The sequence below is a fragment of the Sarcophilus harrisii genome, chromosome 2 (assembly GCF_902635505.1).
Source record: "Sarcophilus harrisii chromosome 2, mSarHar1.11, whole genome shotgun sequence".
Taxonomy (NCBI): domain Eukaryota; kingdom Metazoa; phylum Chordata; class Mammalia; order Dasyuromorphia; family Dasyuridae; genus Sarcophilus; species Sarcophilus harrisii.
The window spans coordinates 464,131,604-464,149,787 of NC_045427.1; the positions used below are offsets into that span (position 1 = coordinate 464,131,604).

The 18,184-nt window shown below is 40.5% G+C and overlaps 2 protein-coding genes across 5 annotated transcripts in view; one reads left to right on the top strand and one right to left on the bottom strand.

The window, feature by feature from the left end:
- Nucleotides 1–18,184, bottom strand: part of ABCC11 (ATP binding cassette subfamily C member 11) — an 85,205-nt gene that overhangs the window by 64,678 nt on the left and 2,343 nt on the right. The window contains exons 1-7 of one of the 3 annotated variants that reach the window (XM_012553798.3): nt 15,917–15,992; nt 7,913–8,041; nt 6,092–6,229; nt 5,844–5,974; nt 3,635–3,793; nt 2,286–2,433; nt 1,379–1,612 (exon numbers count right to left, since the gene is read on the bottom strand). In XM_012553798.3, the coding sequence (XP_012409252.1) occupies nt 1,379–1,612; nt 2,286–2,433; nt 3,635–3,793; nt 5,844–5,974; nt 6,092–6,229; nt 7,913–8,011 (909 nt within the window). In that variant the 5' untranslated portion in view covers nt 8,012–8,041; nt 15,917–15,992. Of the gene's footprint in view, nt 1–1,378; nt 1,613–2,285; nt 2,434–3,634; nt 3,794–5,843; nt 5,975–6,091; nt 6,230–7,912; nt 8,042–15,916; nt 15,993–18,184 lie in introns of those variants that run through there. The other 2 variants (XM_012553799.3, XM_031954438.1) reach the window with 2 other exon arrangements.
- Nucleotides 12,943–18,184, top strand: part of LONP2 (lon peptidase 2, peroxisomal) — a 115,616-nt gene continuing 110,374 nt past the window's right edge. Inside the window, exon 1 of one of the 2 annotated variants that reach the window (XM_031954439.1) lies at nt 12,943–13,316. In XM_031954439.1, coding sequence (XP_031810299.1) covers nt 13,084–13,316 — 233 coding nt within the window. In that variant the 5' untranslated portion in view covers nt 12,943–13,083. Of the gene's footprint in view, nt 13,317–13,503; nt 13,799–18,184 lie in introns of those variants that run through there. The other variant, XM_031954441.1, reaches the window with a different exon arrangement.

An 18,184-nucleotide genomic window follows, 5' to 3' on the forward strand; every position in this document is an offset into this window, starting at 1 on the left:
TTTATTAGGTACTAAGCACTATGCTAAACAAGTGGGTATACAAAGAGTCCTTACAATCAGGACTTAAGGCAAGGTTTTCTGATTCCCGAATACAGGACCCTTTCCAGAGCATCACTCTCTCCAAATAGACTGTACATTGTCTGTGGGCAGAAACTACATCTTACACTTTCTATATATTTTCTCCTTGTCACACTGCCACTTCCATCAACTCTGGTATATGACTAACACTCAATAATTGCGTAAGAAATGAGCTCTTTTCTTGTAGAGCCACTATCTGATTCTTTTAAAGTCACGCTTCTGATTTAATTTAGGCCCTCCCTGTTGGTTCCTATGTTCTATGACAGGTCATGGATTCAGGCTCTACCATTTGTAAAGGCCCTTCAGAAAGCTTTTCTGAAATAGGAAAGTTCCTATTCCTCTTCTTTGTAAACATGTTTGTGGACATTAATGCAGATTTGAGTTGAGCTCTCTTCTGGGCTCCACCCACTGGGAAGTATCTGACCAGCTCTTTTAGTCAAGTACAAAAGGAAGCCTGTCTATCCTCCAACTCCAGACAATAATAGAAAGAACTTGAGCCACTGGGAGGAGAACTCTTCCTAGAGTAGGGACACTTTTCTGATTCTTCTTATTTCTACTGTCTTCCCTCTGTTCAATGACTCCAATTTGTTCTGTATTCAGCTTGCTTTTATGGTGAGCTCCTTAAGAATAAGGACTGTCTTTTGCTTTTTCTTTGAATTTCAGTGCTTAGAACAATGCCTGGAACATAGTGCTGAATAAATGTTTATTGACTATTTGTTGGCTGACTGACTGTGCTGACTATGGAGAAGAAAAGGAAGGAAGATGAGGAGGAAAGATTTTTACTATATTCACATTGTGTATTCAGGCTCCATAAACCCAAATGGCTCTTTTAGATATAGTCAAATTATAGTGATGACACTAGAGTTTCCAAATGACTCCTAAGATAGATGTTTAATGTCAATTCCACTGCTTACCATAAGACTTAATTACTTTGGCTTTTTGTCTTCTTCCTAATTCCCTTCCTCCCAGCTCCTTTCCTCCTCTCCCCCATTCCCTTTGTTTTTCCTCTTAAGTGTCTAATTCACATGCAGCAATATATCCTGCCTCCACACAACTCAACAGGTCTGTAGAGCAGCCCTGGTTCTGATTAGCAGACAAAGAATGCTGGATTTAAAGGACCTGGTTTCAAATCTCACTTCTGATGCATAGTAGTTCTGCAACCCTGGGAAAAATGTTCGAAGCAGTTCTGGGAACTTTAACTTCCTTGTCCAGAAAATGAGGGGGTTGGACTAGAGGATCTCAGAAGTCCATTGAAGCTCTAGATTCATGATTTTAAGAAAAATAGTCAAAAAATACTTACTTCTCCAACAGAGATATGGGTTAAAGACCGAAATTCCATGAGTTTTTCAAAAGCCAGTGAACATGCAGCTGTTCTCAACCTTGCTCCTGTTCGATGGTTGATGGTCCAACATGCACACAGGCTAAAAGACTTTAAACACTCAGTGAAGAAAAGAGCAAAGCAGAGTCCGATGCTATAGGAAAGATTCTTAGATACATCTATACTATTTTCAAGGATCTTTGGCACAAGTAGCACCTAGAAACAAAAAGGAATTCTGTATAGCAAAGATCTTTCAATATACCATCATCGTGAGTTCCATCACTTCTAAAATATCAGAGTTTGATGAAGTAAACAAAATACCAGAAATGCTGGGCTGCTTTAGAGACCCTATTTTGTGGGTGTGTCGTAGACACCATTAGTAGTCTGATGAAGCTTATAAATAATGTTCCCCCTTAGGAAAAGGAGTCTGTGGACCCCTTGTTAAGAATCGTTATTGTCATGTTAAGAATTTTTGGTTTAAATCAATGATACATCTAGCCCATTGTGTCTGTAATGGTGATATTGAAGAAACATTTATGAAAGGATATGATAGATATCCATCAAAATGTCAACCTCTAAAAGTGGAGATTCCTCCTAAGGTAATACTAAACCCAATGAGAAATTATTCTGGACAATACCAAAGTACTATTCATACGCCCAAAGAAACAGCTATTTCCCTAAGAGACTTAATATCATTTCTAAAGCTGCTTCATTGGCCAGACATTACTTGAAATCTCAAGTGTCCTGTACTGGTTTCAAGACACCCTATGGATTCACTCAGAATTCAGAAATGGATTGTGGGAAAACCCAAGGCATTGCTTTTGAAATGAAGCTTGCTCAGTTTCTGCATTATGTCCTCCCCTTAAACTTGATGAAGTCCATTACTTACTGGTCCTAAGACACTCATGATACTGAAGAATATGCTTGCCAGTATATCAAAGCAAAATCTTGTTCTCTGGAACCTGAAGAGCACACGAGTCACAGAAGCTTTTTCATAACCATATCTTGCAACTTCTTCTTCCCAGAGGTATCTAAGCCTTTAAACAGAACCATGAACCATATACTCATTCTTTGCATTTAAGGGACAATTAAATATTGCAGGCACTGCATAGATGTTAAACTGGGTGGGATCACTGGCCATTAAGAGAGGCAAAAAAAAAAAAAAAAAAGAACACTAGCATGAAGTCTGATCACTATGTTTTAAGTAGAAATTCTATCTCTTACTAGCAGCTAGATGGCACAAGAGCTAGAAGGAAAAGGAAAAGGAAGAAGGAAAAGGAGGAGGAAAAGAGGAAGAAAAAGGAAGAAGAAGAAGAAGGACAAGGAGGAAGAAGAGGAAGGAGAAGGAGGAAATGGACAAGGAAGATGAAGAAGGAGGAAGAGAAAGGGGGAGAAGGAAGAGGAAGAAGGAGGAAGAGGAGGAGAAAATTATTGTTAAAGTGTATGTTCATTGTAAGGATTCTCTTTATTCTCCCAACTCTAAATGACTGAAATCATGAATAATTATTTTGACAATAAGCATTCCCAGAAGGCATCAAGTTTGAGTTATTGCCCTGAGAAAACTCAGGGCTTAGACAGAAGTACCAGATAAGGAAGACATTGGAACAGTATCTGCAGACCAGAATTTTTCTGACTAGATATGTCAAATCAAATCAGGAAAGTAGATAAAATACCATCAATTTGTCCATCATAATATTTTTCAATGCAGTTTCACCATAATTATTTCATTTCCATAACAATCTTCCATGCAATGCATACATATATTGTATTTAACTTATACTTTAGCATATTTAACATGTATTGGTCAACCTGCCATCTGGGAGAAGGGATGGGGGAAAGGAGGGAAAAGTTGGAACAAAAGGATTTGCAACTGTCAATGCTGAAAAATTACATATGCATATATCTTGTAAATAAAAAGTATTAAAAAAAAAAACAATCTTCCATGCAATAGTTGGATAGGAAAGGGATAACACTATTCTTATTTTACAAAGGAAGAAAATGAGACAGAATAAAGTATGCTTTTTATCTCCTGACTACAGGTTCAGAGTTCTAATCAAATGCTTGTTCCAGAAATTATTATTGAATGATACTTGAGAGGCCTTCTTTTAAACCAGAGAATGGAGGATTCCTTCTTTTGCCTTTGGAGATTATATCCTATCACCCTAGAATTCTGTCTACCATTCCATCAAAAACTGATCAACATGGTCAACATGATAAGTTTTCCATTGTCACTATTACCTTTCAGAATTCTTTTCTGAGCTGTCGTATATGGATAGAGGAGGCACGGTATGCTCATTTAGTCGTTTCTGGAAGCCCTGGATCATGAGAGGTGTTAGCCATGAATTGGTGAGGTAAGAGATCAAACCAGCACCATCCACAGGATGTTCCATGGAGGACCTGTGGAAGAAGTCAGAAGCAACAGGAAAACCTTGTTAATCAAGCCTTCATCCTACCCTTGAAAGACGGAGTTGTACTGTTATACCATCACTAGAGTCTTCAGGCACTGGGAATAATGATGTCACCAGTATTGCAAAGAGAATTCATTTCCCAGTAGTAATTATATTAGATAACCTTTCAATATGAAGAATGTGGAGGGTCTGTACAGGGAAAATGGAAGAGGCTTTTATAAATCTTTATCATAAAACAGCCTTTCTAAAAGATTTCTGTACACTTGGAGCCTACCCACCCATCTAACCATTGTTTTCTAACCTGTGGCTTTTTTTATATCAAATCATGAAAAATCCCCAGTGTGGTGACAATGCAGTGAGAGGGTATAGGGTATGGGAGGGAAGGTTAAAGCACTTGTAGTTCTGTGTATGTGAGTAGGTCTTGTTTGGCTAGGGGTGATGCAGAACTTAGGATAAGTATCTAGTGAAGAAACTGAACTGAGTTTCCTGATCTTTTGACTAAAAACCTAAACATTATACTTTCTCTGCCAATTAAGAAAAGGCTCTTTTGAAACGATTTTTTTCTTGGATAGACAATAATACAGAGACTAAATCTGGACAAAGGAATTTAATATATGGCTCGGTAAAATTTGAAACTTGAGTGTCTTTGCATTTGGAAATCATCCCTACTCATTATCCAGCCAGGGCTTGTGGACTGATCTGGGACCTAATTATGAACTTTTTGGACAAGAGGAATATCTTAATTTTAAAAAAGGATGTTGTGAGAATCCTTACAATGGACATACACTTTAACAACAAATGTCTTCTTCTTCTTTCTTTTTCTTCCTTTTTTCTTTTTCCTCCTTCCTCCTTCCTCCCTCTCCCTCCTCCTCCTCCTCCTCCTCCTCCTCTTTCTCCTCCTCCTCCTCCTCCTCCTTTTTCTTCTTCCTTCTTCTTTAATTCATTCCCTATACCACCATCTAGGATTGTTGCAAAATATGTTATGGTGCAGATCTTTTGATCTTTCGTGCATTGATCTGGGACCTAGCTATTGACTTTCTCAACAAAAGAATGTCTTTATTTCAAATAAAAATTTTAGGAGTTTGTTGCCAAGTTCCTAAGATCCTAGGGAATCTCTTCATGTACTTTTAATCTTCTTGCTGTCTTTCAGCAAGCTGACTTTCTTTTTCTTTCTTTCTTTCTTTTTCTTTCTTCCTTCCTTCCTTCCTTCCTTCCCTCTTTTTCTCTTTGCTTCCTTCCTTGGCACGTTAGATCTATGGAATGTAGCAGACTAATCAGAGTTAGCTATAGTAAAGGGAAAGATGCCCTTTCTTTTTTTTTTTTTTTTTTTTTTTTTTTTTGCCAAGGGCTTCTTTAGAAGAAGTTACAGATAAAATAAAGAGGTAAAATAGGTACCAGGAGTGGCAAACATAAAATAGAGTTGAGACAACAATTTCCTTAACTATGGAAAGGCATTTGGAAGAATCCATTAAAGAATTATGTTGTGAGGCATGAATATGCCATTGACTGGCACGTTAGATCTATGGAATGTAGCAGACTAATCAGAGTTAGCTATAGTAAAGGGAAAGATGCCATTAAAGGGAAGACCCTATGAGGGAGAGAGAAAAACAGAATACCTCATAGCTGGCTTAGTCCTAAAAAGGATTCATCTTGCTTGTTTTTCAATCAAGTCAATAAGCATTTATTAAGCATCTACTTTGTGCCAGATAATAGGCTAAGCACAGGAAATAAGACTCAAAGTCTAACCTCTGAACTACTTTTAATCCCTTTGAAAGCTTCTTTTATCGATAATAATTGAATATATTTTTAATACATGAATTGTTTGAACTTTGAAATAATTAGACGATATTTGTAAAGCACCTAGCATAGTTCCTTGCATATAATAGGAACTTAACAACTGTGTATTCCATTCCTCATCTCCCTTGGGATCTCAGTGATCCATTGTACCAGAATCTAGGGACCCTTATACTTAAATGTTTATTTAATTAAATGGAATTAGAAACTGATGGAAATTACCCTATTGCTACTAATCCACTTACTTTGATTTGGGGCGAATTGGGATCATCGTTTTCCAAGCAGCATGATTTTTCCCATCTGAGAGGGTTTTCTGTTCTTCTGGCTTATTATGAGGCCCTGGGCTCCAATAATTATCCCCAAAGGTGAATTTTTTCTTAGAGATTAAAAAAAATTAAGTTATGAATACATTTCTGTGAGTCCCACCTTCTATTCCCATCCCACTTCCCCCCATTTAAGAATTGTCCTGGGGAAATACAATGGACATCTCTACCTCTTGCTCGGCAGTGAGGTAACTTGGCTTGATAGAAAGGCCACTGGATTGAAAGTCATCCTGACACCTGCTAATTTTGTAACTGTGGCAAATCATCACCAGTCCACGCAGCCTATGATAAATTCCTGGTAGCAATACCTAGTTCAAAATAAACAGGTGACAAATTCACAATAGCAATTCCTTCTCTCTCTCTCTCTCTCTCTCTCTCTCTCTCTCTCTCTCTCTCTCTCTCTCTCTCTCTCTCCTGATGCAATTGGGGTTAAGTGATTTTCCCAGGGTCACATAGCTAGGCAGTCTGAGACCACATTTGAACTCAGGTCCTCCTGACTTCAGGCCTGGTGTTCTATCCATTGCACTACCTAGCTGCCTCCACAATGGTAATTCTCTTTGCTAAAAGGAAGGTTTATTTAGAAGAGTTACAGGCAAAATAAGAGATAAAACAAGTACTGGGAATGGCAAATATGAAATAGAGTTAGGAGAGCAATAGGGTTACCAAGGAAAGGAGTTTGGAAGAATCCATTAAAAGAATAATGTCATGAGACCTGAGTATGCACTATGAGGTATATTTTCCTTTACAATCTGCCAAACTCTTCTATGGATCTATATCTTACAGTCAGTAGCTTACTCCCACCTCATGGAGTATATCCTTTCTCCTGGTTAACTGTGAGTCCCCTGGGAAACTTGCCTTTTCCTGGCTAGCGGTATGCTTTCTCAACTCTATTTCATATTTGCCACTAGGCATCTATTTTATTTCTTATTTTTGTCTATAAAATCTTCTCCTAAATAAATCTTCCTTTTGACAAAGAGAATGGCCATTGTGAATTTGTCACATGTTTATTTTGAACTAGTTATTGCTACCCCAATCTTATAACCTGCATTTCTTCACCTGTAGAATGAAGCTACTACAAGTTTTTTTTTTTAAATAGGGATTGTGCTTTGTAAAGCTCAGAGTGCTAAATAAATATTAATTGTTATTTTCTAAGACTGTTTCCAACCCATTTTAATAAGTATTAAGTGCCTTAACATTCTATTATTTTGACTTCCTCTTCCATCAGGGGAAAGGATCTGATTGATTCAACAACTCAAAGTTGTTGCTGTTCAGTGTTTTTTTCAGTTGTATCTGATTCTTTGTAACTCCATTTGAGATCTTCTTGTCAAGGACACTAGAGTGGTTTGCCATTTCCTTCTCCAATTCATTTTATAAAAAAGGAAACTGAGGCAAAGAGGGCTAAGTGACTTGTCCAGGGTCACACAGTTAAAAGCTGAGCCTAGAGATAGCCATTGTTAACCCAAAGGAATAAACTACTAATAATGTCATTTTAGATACCATAAAAAATAATGGAAAAAAATTTTGAACATAAAATCCTTCTTTGATCTCACAGTTATAAGGAAAAAGGATTAGACTCACTCTGCTTAGACCTAAAGGGCAGCGTTAAGGGCAGTGGGTTAAAATTACAGAGAAATAGATTTAGGTTTGATATAGAGAAAATCTTCCCAACAATTAAAATGGTATGTGCAGCTTCAGGAAGGAGTATTTCCTATCACTGGAGATTTTCAAGGAGGGGCTTGCTGGAGGTATTAAAGAAATGAAGATTAAATCCTTTCCAACTCTTAGATTCTGTAAATATGTGACCTAATCCTCTCTGCCCCACTTTCAGCATCTGAATAATAAAGTGGTTTGACTAGATGGTCTTTGATTTCTCTTTTAGTTTAAATATCTGTAAATCAGACCAGCTTTGGTAAAAGTAACCCAATTATGAGATTCCTTCTATGCACAGAAGATACTTGCTGTGTGGGAACAGGGAACCAGAGTATTCTTACATAAGTGAGGCCATAAACCATGCTATCTTCCAAGTCCATTCCAAGGTTTACAGAGCCACCAGTGGGACTGGGACCCCAGTCTTTCCTTCTCCTGGGCATCTTCGATCAGTTCTGCCAATTCTTTCTTTCCTGTAATGAAAGATGCTGAAATCACAGAGAGGAATCTTCAGGGTCTCCCTGTTGTAACTCAACAACCTTTATAATGAAAGGAAATGGCAAAAGGAACTATTGGAAGTTGGTCAGCTCCTTCTCCCCTTTCATTTATTCATTCAGTAAACATTCATTGATAATACTCAAAGCCCTGTTCTAGGCTGCAGAAGTGAAAAAGATTAGTTAAGATTTGTTCCATTTCTAGATGAATGGAAAGCTGAAAGTTATATATAGGAAGCCAAAAGAGCAAGATCACAAAGGTAACAATATATGTCTATATTTATATAAAGTTTGTATCTAGTGGGTGGATTTGCATGTGGTTAAGTAAACTGTATAGAGAGGTGCTGTTTTGGGAAATTATCAGATTAACTTGTGGTTAATGAAATGTGGAACACATCTTGGGCAAGGAGTCAGAAGAGTTGAGTTCTGATCTCAATATTGTCAAGTCATTTGTGGTCTCTGGGCTTTGTTTCCCTTAATTATAAAATAAGGAAATTGGACTAGATCATCTCTAGTTTCCCTGCCACTAGCACTTTCACTACCACTTCCTAACTCAGAACCCCACCAGAATTAGAAGTCAAATTTATAACTTAAAGTTGACTTTCAAACCCATAGCTCCCCAACTACACTACAGAGCACCTTAAAGATTAAGTCTCCCCTTCTGTTACTGTCAGACTGCATTCTCTTTCCAGGGCCTGGATTCGTAATGCCTCTCTCTCTGTGATACAAGGTTGGTGTAATATCAACTGCTTGACATAATATCTCACCCTCATAGTGCTTTGATATTCATAAAGCATTTTTCTTCAATAGCCTCACAAGGTAGGTGGTACAAATACTACTGTCTTCATGTTCCAGAAAGGAAAACTGAAGTCTGCAAAAGTAAGAGCATGTCCCAGGTCACCCAGTGAGTAAGTGCAGGGAAGGATGGAACTCTGACCCCCTTCACCAGTGTTCTTTCTCCTGCAATGCTGAGAGTCTGATAGCTGGATAGGCACTGGCATTGAAAGCCTGAGTTACTGTAGACAATCTGGAAGCCTTGCTGGATACTCCGAGAGGCAAGCAGGAGGGAGCATCGACAGGCTCATGCTGTCCTTAAAAGACCCTTTTGTTTAAGTGGACTTGACTACAACTCCACCTTAGGTGGAGGTCTCAGAATTCATAGATGAATTGCTTGCATTGACAAAACCATCATAATCCCACAGTTATGTACTCAATCAGAAAGCCAAATTAGGATGTCAGACCCCTGAGGTTATATTTCTTCTATAAGGGATCTGCTCATACTGTAGATCTCTGCTAACTCTTTTTAGGGTACTAAATCTTTTTTAGGGTTAACCTGCCAGTCAATGGCATAATCCCCCTCCCCCACTGACTGCTTTTTGGGATTAGTCAATTTGCTAAGGGTCACAATTAGCTAATGCTTGTTAGGACCCAAAACTCCTTTTAGGGTTAACTCTGTAATCCCCCACTTGGAGTCCTCCTCTTAGTTGCTGCTGGGAACTTGTTCTCCCCTTTGCTATAAAGACTGTTACAGATTCATTCTGCTCTTACCACTGTCATAAAATCTTTGCCCCCTGATTTGGAAGATGTTTAAGTCTACAAATTCTTTTGAGATGACTCGTGACACTGGCGATAACTCCAGTATACTTTTGGGGTATCACCCAGCCTCCCTCATTCAGTGGCCTGATACAAGGGGAGTACAGTCAGCTGTACCCCAAACCTCATCAGCAAGACTCTCAAGAGCTCTGGCCTTGGGGTCACAGGACCTGGATTTGAGCCCTGGTTTAGAACAGGGTCTGGTGTCACTTGGGAATCATTTCCTAATCTCTAGATCCAGCTTTTCCTTCTGTAAAAGGAAGGGGGTTAGAGTAGACATTGTCTAAAGTTCCTTCCATCTATAATTCAATGAAATCCATTTTCCAAGCTTCCAATGTTTTCCTTCTTTATTTCCAGACCCATTGCCTTCTTCAAGTCCCCACTAAAATTTCACCTCCTACACAGCCTTTTTCTATCCCCCTTAATGGAAGTATCCTCCTTCTGCTGATTATCATTATTTTTGTACTGTATAAATTGTTTTTACATACAAGTGTATGTATTGCATTGTGCTTTATTGGGCTTTGCAGATCGTGGTGTTTTTGTTTTTGTTTTTGACAGATTGAAAGTCTGTGGCAACTGTGCCTTGAACAAGTCAGTTATTACCATTTTCCCAACAACATGGGCTCATATCTGGTCTCTGTGTGACATTTTGGTAACTCACAATATTTCAAACTTTTTCATCATCATTATTATTATCATATCTGTTATGGTGATTTGTGATCAATGTTTTTGATGTTACTATTGTCATTGTTTAGAGCACCACAATTCACTCCCATGTAAGACTTAATTGATAAAGAACAACAAATTAATGTTGTGTATATTTCCTCTTCTGAGGCCTCCCTGTTCCCTGAGACATAGCAATATTCAAATTAAGACAATGAATAACCCCACAATGGGCTCCAAATGTTTAAATGAAGGGAAGAGTCAATCCATGCAGCAAACTTCATTGTCTTATTTTAAGAAATTGCTACAGCCACCCCAACCTTCAGCAAGCACTACCCTAAGCAGTTGGCAGCCATAATATCTAGGGAAAATCCTCCATTAGTAAAAAACGATTATAACTCTCTGAAGGCTCACATGATAATTAGCCATTTTTTGGGCAATAAAATAATTTTAATTAAAGAATATGCATCTTTTTCAGACTATTATTTTATACTAAATAGGCTACAGTATAATGCAAACAAATTTTTTTGTTTGGAAAACTGGAAAACCAAAAATTCTGTGTGAGTTGCTTTATTGCTTTGGCAGTTTAGAACCAAAGCCAAATTAAATCAGAGACATGCCTATAGTTGTTTGCATGTTCTCTCCCCGGGCTTATTTTGAAGAACAAAAGATAATAATGCGCTCTCATTTTTGCAAAACTAAAAGCAATATATAAGTGTCGGGTTTTGCTATCGGCCTATACGGTGATGGCTTCATTCCCTGACCTTTCTAGGGCATTCACTCTCGCTTAGTTCAAGCAAAGCTTAGAGAGAACCAGAGGGGTATGCTGGTAAAAGACTGACAAGGGAAAGGGGAATGAATGCGCGTCTACCTTAAAGTGTAGTTTGCGAGAACACTTCCTTAAAACTACCCAGCCAACAAGATAAGCGGGTTTTGGTTCGCGGTGGAGTGCCTGTGCCAGAAGTGCTCGCGTTTGAATCTGACGCGTCCCAGGCTCTCCCTCAGCAGATCTGGGCTCTGAGGGCGGGCGCTGCCTTCTGCCTTCCCTGGCCGGCGCCTAGCACACACCTGGCGCACAGCGGCTCTCAGTAAGCCTCCAGCTCGCCCGGCACAGCGGGCGCGCACGCAGGGCAGCCGGCCTTGCTTTAAAGATCCAGCTCCAGGACCAGGAGATCGTGCTATGCTTCAACAGCAATACTATATGATGACCAGTTCTGATGGATCAGGCCATCCTCAGCAACGAGATCAACCAAATCATTTCTAATGGAGCAGTAATGAACTGAACTAGCTATGCCCAGAAAAAGAACTCTGGGAGATGACTAAAAACCATTACATTGAATTCCCAATCCCTATATTTATGCCCACCTGCATTTTTGATTTCCTTCACAAGCTAATTGTACAATATTTCAGAGTCTGATTCTTTTTGTACAGCAAAATAACGTTTTGGTCATGTATACTTATTGTGTATCTAAGTTATATTTTAATGTACTTAACATCTACTGGTCATCCTGCCATCTGGTGGAGTAAGAGGTGGGGGGTAAGAGGTGAAAAATTGGAACAAGAGGTTTGGCAATTGTTAACGCAGTAAAGTTACCCATGCATATATCCTGTAAATAAAAGGCTATTAAATTATAAAAAAAAAAAAAGAACCATTACATTGAATTCCCAATCCCTATATTTATGCCCACCTGCATTTTTGATTCCCTTCACAAGCTAATTGTACAATATTTCAGAGTCTGATTCTTTTTCTACAGCAAAATAACGTTTTGGTCATGTATACTTATTGTGTATCTAAGTTATATTTTAATATATTTAACATCTACTGGTCATCCTGCCATCTGGGGGAGGGGGTGGGGTAAGAGGTGAAAAATTGGAACAAGAGGTTTGGCAATGGTTAATGCTGTAAAGTTACCCATGTATATATCCTGTAAATAAAAGGCTATTAAATAATAAAAAAGAAAAAAACCATTACATTGAATTCCCAATCCCTATATTTATGCCCACCTGCATTTTTGATTTCCTTCACAAGCTAAATGTACAATATTTCAGAGTCTGATTCTTTTTGTACAGCAAAATAACGTTTTGGTCATGTATACTTATTGTGTATCTAATTTATATTTTAATGTACTTAACATCTACTGGTCATCCTGCCATCTGGTGGAGTAAGAGGTGGGGGGTAAGAGGTGAAAAATTGGAACAAGAGGTTTGGCAATTGTTAATGCTGTAAAGTTACCCATGCATATATCCTGTAAATAAAAGGCTATTAAATAAATAAAATAAATAAATAAAAATAAAGTATAAACAACAGTAAAAATAAATAAATAAATAAATAAAGATCCAGCTCCGCTAGTTACTTGGTATAGGTTTGTGCAGTGTTTGGCGGGTCTCCTTTAAGAGCTGGTAACTCTCCTCCGCTTAAAGATGAAGCTGGCTGGACCGGATAATCTCTGAATCACTCGGCTGTCACTCTGAGATTCTGCTGCTTCTATTAGGAGAATTACGGCGGTCATGTCTGCGAGCAGAGCTGCCGCAGCTTCGGCGCTCCAGCAGGGGGCAGGCAGCGCAAAGGGGCGGTGGCTACGGCAGGGCTTGAGCCGCGCCGCGGCCCGTAGCGCGGGGGCGGAAGCTGCTGCGGCGGTCCGCGGCTGTCCGCGGCGGTCCGCGGATCCTCCCCGCCCCACCCCCAGCCGGACCTCCGCCTCAGCCGCGCAGTCGCTCCCCAGAGTCGGGATCGCGGCCCCCCGGCGGGCCGGCTAGCCGCAGCCATGTCGTCCGTGAGCGCGATCCAGATCCCGAGCCGCCTGCCGCTGCTGCTGACCCACGAGGGCGTCCTGCTGCCCGGCTCCACGATGCGCACCAGTGTGGACTCGGCCCGCAACCTGCAGCTGGTGCGCAGCCGCCTGCTCAAGGGCACGTCGCTGCAGAGCACCATCCTGGGCGTCATCCCCAACACTCCGGACCCGGCCAGCGACGCGCAGGACCTGCCGCCGCTGCACAGGTAGCCCAGCAACGGCGGCCGCCTGTCTGGGGAAACTGAGGCCCGGGGAGCGAGAGGGCGCCGCCCCCTCCCCGCGGGCTGGGCCCGGGGTTTCAGGGAGGCTCCCCCAAGAGCTCAGCCGGGACTCTAGAAGGGGCCGGCTAGAATGACCACTTAGGCCCGTGCTCTGTTTCGTGCAGATAAAGCAGCCGAGCCCCGGGGAGCCTCCCGCTGGCCAGGGCCGGACACCTGCCGCAGAGGCGGCCGAGCTATGCCCTTTGGGGCCTGTGGTCCGGTCCTCTCACAGAAGAGGAGACCTGGGCCCCGAGAGAAGAAGAGCTGCCGCTGGCTAACCGGGACGCCCCGCCGAGGGCCCTCGCGGCCCGGGGCCCGGGTCTAAGTTCGGCCTTTCCGCCCTGTCAGCTCAGCCACGCGGACGGACCCCTGAGCTTTCCCCAGGAAAAGCTGGATGCCGGTGGAGGAGCGTTCTTTTTCTTTTTCGGGTATGGGTTGGGCTTTTTAGCAAGCTGTGACCGCTAAGAGTTTCCGAATTCTGGAAAAAGGGTCTTGGTCCAGGTGAACTCTGCGTTCCTTTGCAGTTTTGAAATGCTGTTTATGTAACTTCTGTATCCTGCATTACAGGTTACAGCCCGTGGAGGCAGAAATTGGAGAGAGCAAGGCCAAGGATTCCTAGATTTGAATGTGCCTTGAAGTTCGTGTGTTCTTAAATGTGGTGTTTCATAAGCCTTTTATGGCTAGAGAGCAGAAAGGACTCATCCTTTTTCTAATCCCCCCCCATCTTTTCTTCCCTTCAACTAGAACACTCCAAGTTAATTCTAATCTGGTCATATCTTTTAGTCCCAAATCTTTTCTCACTTCCTTAGGGAAAATAGTTTTCATTTCCCTTGTTACTGCTGCCTCTTCCTATACGTCTCATGGTTCTCTCTCCCTGCTTGTGAGCCATTTCAAGGCTCCCGTGCCTCCTCTACCAAGCTGACCAGCAGTTTAAAAACCCTAAAAAATTTCACGAAGTCCCACGTAAACTGCTCCAGAGCCAGGCTGGTAAGATAGGGGATAGACTCTAGAAACTCTTGTCTTTTTCTAAATAGAGAGAACCTGAGTGTAGAGGGGCCCAGCTGAAAAGGATTGGTGATAATGAAGAAATAGGTCAAACCTTTAGGGTTCCGGCACTAGACAAACTCCTAGAACTGAGAATTATCTCCAGTTTAGCCAGTAGTAACCCAGGGCTTCTTATGGACTAGCAGCAGCTTCTCCTTCCCTTTTAGAGCCCCACACTAAGGCAGATTCCTTTGTCATATTTCCTGTGTTCATCTTTAGATCCCAATTTCTTTCCTACTCCTTTTCTTCTCTACTTTTTTCAACATCTCTTCTTTGTTTCCAACTGCTCCATTTTCTTCTCCCTCCTACCAGACAGCTTAACCTCTCACTTTCTCCTTTTCTTACACTTACCCTTCTGTGGTTCTGAGATAAGAGAATTTGGGTTTACATTCTGCCTGTGATTTTCTTAAAGGGCCTTGAACTTCCCTGAGGCTCAGGATCTTTAGCTCTGAAATGAGGGATTTGAATTAAATGATCTCATAGGTCTTTTCTAGTTCCAGGTCTAGCCTGCAATCCTAAATAAGGAGTGTTCCCTCTTTGCAATTAGTATCCTCATTCCTCCCAAATCTTTGTATTTCATTTCCAGAAATAAAATATTTCTCCAAAGACTGTAGAAAAAAAAAAGTTGAGTAGACAAGTTTTCCGGTTCCAGTGCACCTGGTCTTCTACCCCATTTTAGATCTATGTGCTCATGTACAGTGTCTTTGCTAGTTTCTGTATATCCTTCATGGTGAAGTTTTAACATATAATTACATAATATTTACCAATCCACTCAGTATAAAAACAATCATATTTTTATATTCTGTGAATATATACTGATGGCATTGAAGCTAAATTTTGAAAGGTACAAACAAATTCTGCTTTCTAAGAACATTAATTAATACAGAAAAATACTCTGATAATGAGTAAAAAAGCCTAGGAACAAAAAACCTCAGCATATAAATTAATACCTGCATTTTGTTTAATCTGTTTCCTAGCCAGAAATTACTTTAGTTATTATGATTAAATAATGACTTTAGTTAGATGTTTATTATTGTTTAGAGATTCTATTTTTGACACAATCTCATAGTGTCCTAAGATCCTTTTAGATCATTTGGCACATAGTATGCTTGTTGATTGATTGTTCTAGTCCAGCTCTCTGCCCATTTAAGATACCCTAAAAAATAGCTCCTTATTCTTAAGTTTCCAGAAAAGGATTATGTCACCTCCTTCAATCATCAGTACATAGGAACAATTTAAAGCTAGTGGGGGAGCCCCTCATTTTACTGGTGAGGAAACTGAGTCCCAAAGACGTTAAGGATTTGCTCAAGGTAACCCAGCTAGTGAGTAGCAGAGCCAGAATTTGAGCACTGGTCTTCTGATGTCAGGTAATTCCTTGAAATAGTGAGTCACAAAGTTTTTTTATTTTCTGATCTAAATTTGGAAACACTATGAAAAAAATTCTTAGCCAAATGTCACACCCAATACTCATCCAAGTCCAGACACTAAAATCTTTCACTTACCCAATTAATTGTTTTCTCAGATCACAAGAGAACACCAGAGGCACAAATGGCTTTCTTCTGTTCCTTCACTTCCCCCATACCTTTTAAGTGACGGTTTCTGGCAAACTTCAAGGAGCAGCAAAGGTTATACTCTTCCCTATAATTCTTCCCACACTGAGCACAGCAGAAATGGATGTTGCTGCTTTACCTGAGCTACTATCTATGCTGCTGTAAACAGCATGGCTACCCCCTCCACATGCCAGTAGTTCAGGCATAGTGCCAGAAGTACATAAACTTCTGAGAAAGGCACCAGAACATCTCTACGGTTTCGGGACGGGCCATCTTGGCACCACAGGACATCCTGCACCTACCTACCTAATGAGATTGTACCCTTTGTGGCACCTGGATGACTTATTATTTTCTTAGTGGTGAAAATAGAAAGTACTCAACTCTACAATTTTCTTTTGTGGACCTCCAGTCCAGCTTTTCCACTTTACCTTCTTGTGGGGTAGAATCATATTATAGAACAGGGAATTATACAAGGACCTTAAGAGATCATCTAATTTAAACTCCCCGTGTAGAAGGTGGTCTTTCAGTCTATGTCTGAATACTTGCTCACAAAGTGTTCCAAGTTTGGAGTCAGCAGAAATCCCTCTTTCCCCTCTATGATTCATCTTCCCCCCAAATTGTTGTTGAGCCAGTTCTCTACCGTTTTTTTTTTGTTTTGTTTTGTTTTTGAGGCAATTGGAGTTAAGTGACTTGCCCAGAGTCACACAGCTAGGAAGTGTTAAGTGTCTGAGACTAGACTTGAACTCAGATCCTTCTGACGTCAGGGCTGGTGCTCTGCTCTATTCACTGTGCCACCTAGCTGCCTCCCTCTACCATTTTCTATATGTATGTGAGGTTTTTTTTTAACCTAAATGTATAGATTTTATAGTCATTATTTTCATTTTAGTTTCAATCCTTAGAAATTCTGGATTGTCAAGACCTTTTAAAATCTTACATCTGTTTGCATCTAACAACCATAGTCATTCAGGTTACTGTCATTTCTGAATTTAATAAATGTCTTCTTTGTGTACAAGATCTCAGTTCCTTTATCATCTCCTTAAAATAACTCCTACTAACTGACCTCTTAACGCTTTGCTTTATAGACAGAAGTAAGGTGTCTTACAGAAAGCCAAAAACCTTAAGGAGTATAGGAAAGATTGCATTATGGTGACCCCCCAAGGTCCTCAATTTTTATTCTTTTTGCTGAAGTCTTCATTAATTTAAATATCTGTGATTTTATCAGTATGAGACATTCAGTCTGATGATGCCCTTAACACTTTAATAAACAGAATATTGGGTTCCCATAGGTAGATTATTCAGCTCTCATGGATTCAGTTATCTGTATGCTGACAATTCTCAGATCTATTATCCAGCTCTGACCTCTCTTTCCATCTCTGATGTCACATTTTGGCTGCCTGTTAGACATCCTAAACTCAGCATGTCCAAAATGAGTTCATCTCCATATCCCTTCATGCCCTGCCTTTCTAACTACCATTCTTTTGGAGGGCACGTCGATCTTCCCAGTCACCCAAGCATGGCACTGAGCTAGTCATTGACCCTGCCTTCTCTCTCACCTTCCCATCCAATCAGTTACGAAGTCCATCCTTCACTCCTCTCACACTGCCACCATGCTGGCTGGGCCTCTCCTCATCTCTCCCCGGGCTGTTTGCAAAAGCTTGCTGCTTGGACTCTGTGCCTCAAGCCTTTCCACCCTTCCTTCCCTCCTCCATTCAATTGTTAAATTGATCTTCCTGAAATCTAATTGTGTTACCCTACTGCTCAGTTAACTTCGCGGTTCCCATCATCTCCAGGATCAAATGTGAATTCCTTTCTTTATCATTCAAAACCCTTCATAATCTGTCATTCTTTCACCTTTCTAGTCTTATACCTTACCCTCAACCATTAACTTTGCAATCCACTGACACCAGCATCTTGGGAGACCTCATTGGACACCCATCTCCTGAATATCTGTATTTTCACTGACTTTCTTTATGGGCTTGGGATTCTCCTTCCTTGTCTCTATCTCTTGGCCTCCCTCACCTTAAGTCCCAGCAAAAGTCCCACCTTTTACAAGAGACTTTTTCCTAATCTCCCCTAATGCTGATGCCTTCCTTCTGCTAAACTTTTCTAATTCCTTCTGTATATATTTTATTGGGACATAGTTGTTTGCATATTATCTCTCAGATTAGACAGTGAACTTCTTGAGAACAGGGATTGGGTTTTTGGGAGTTTTTGTTTTTT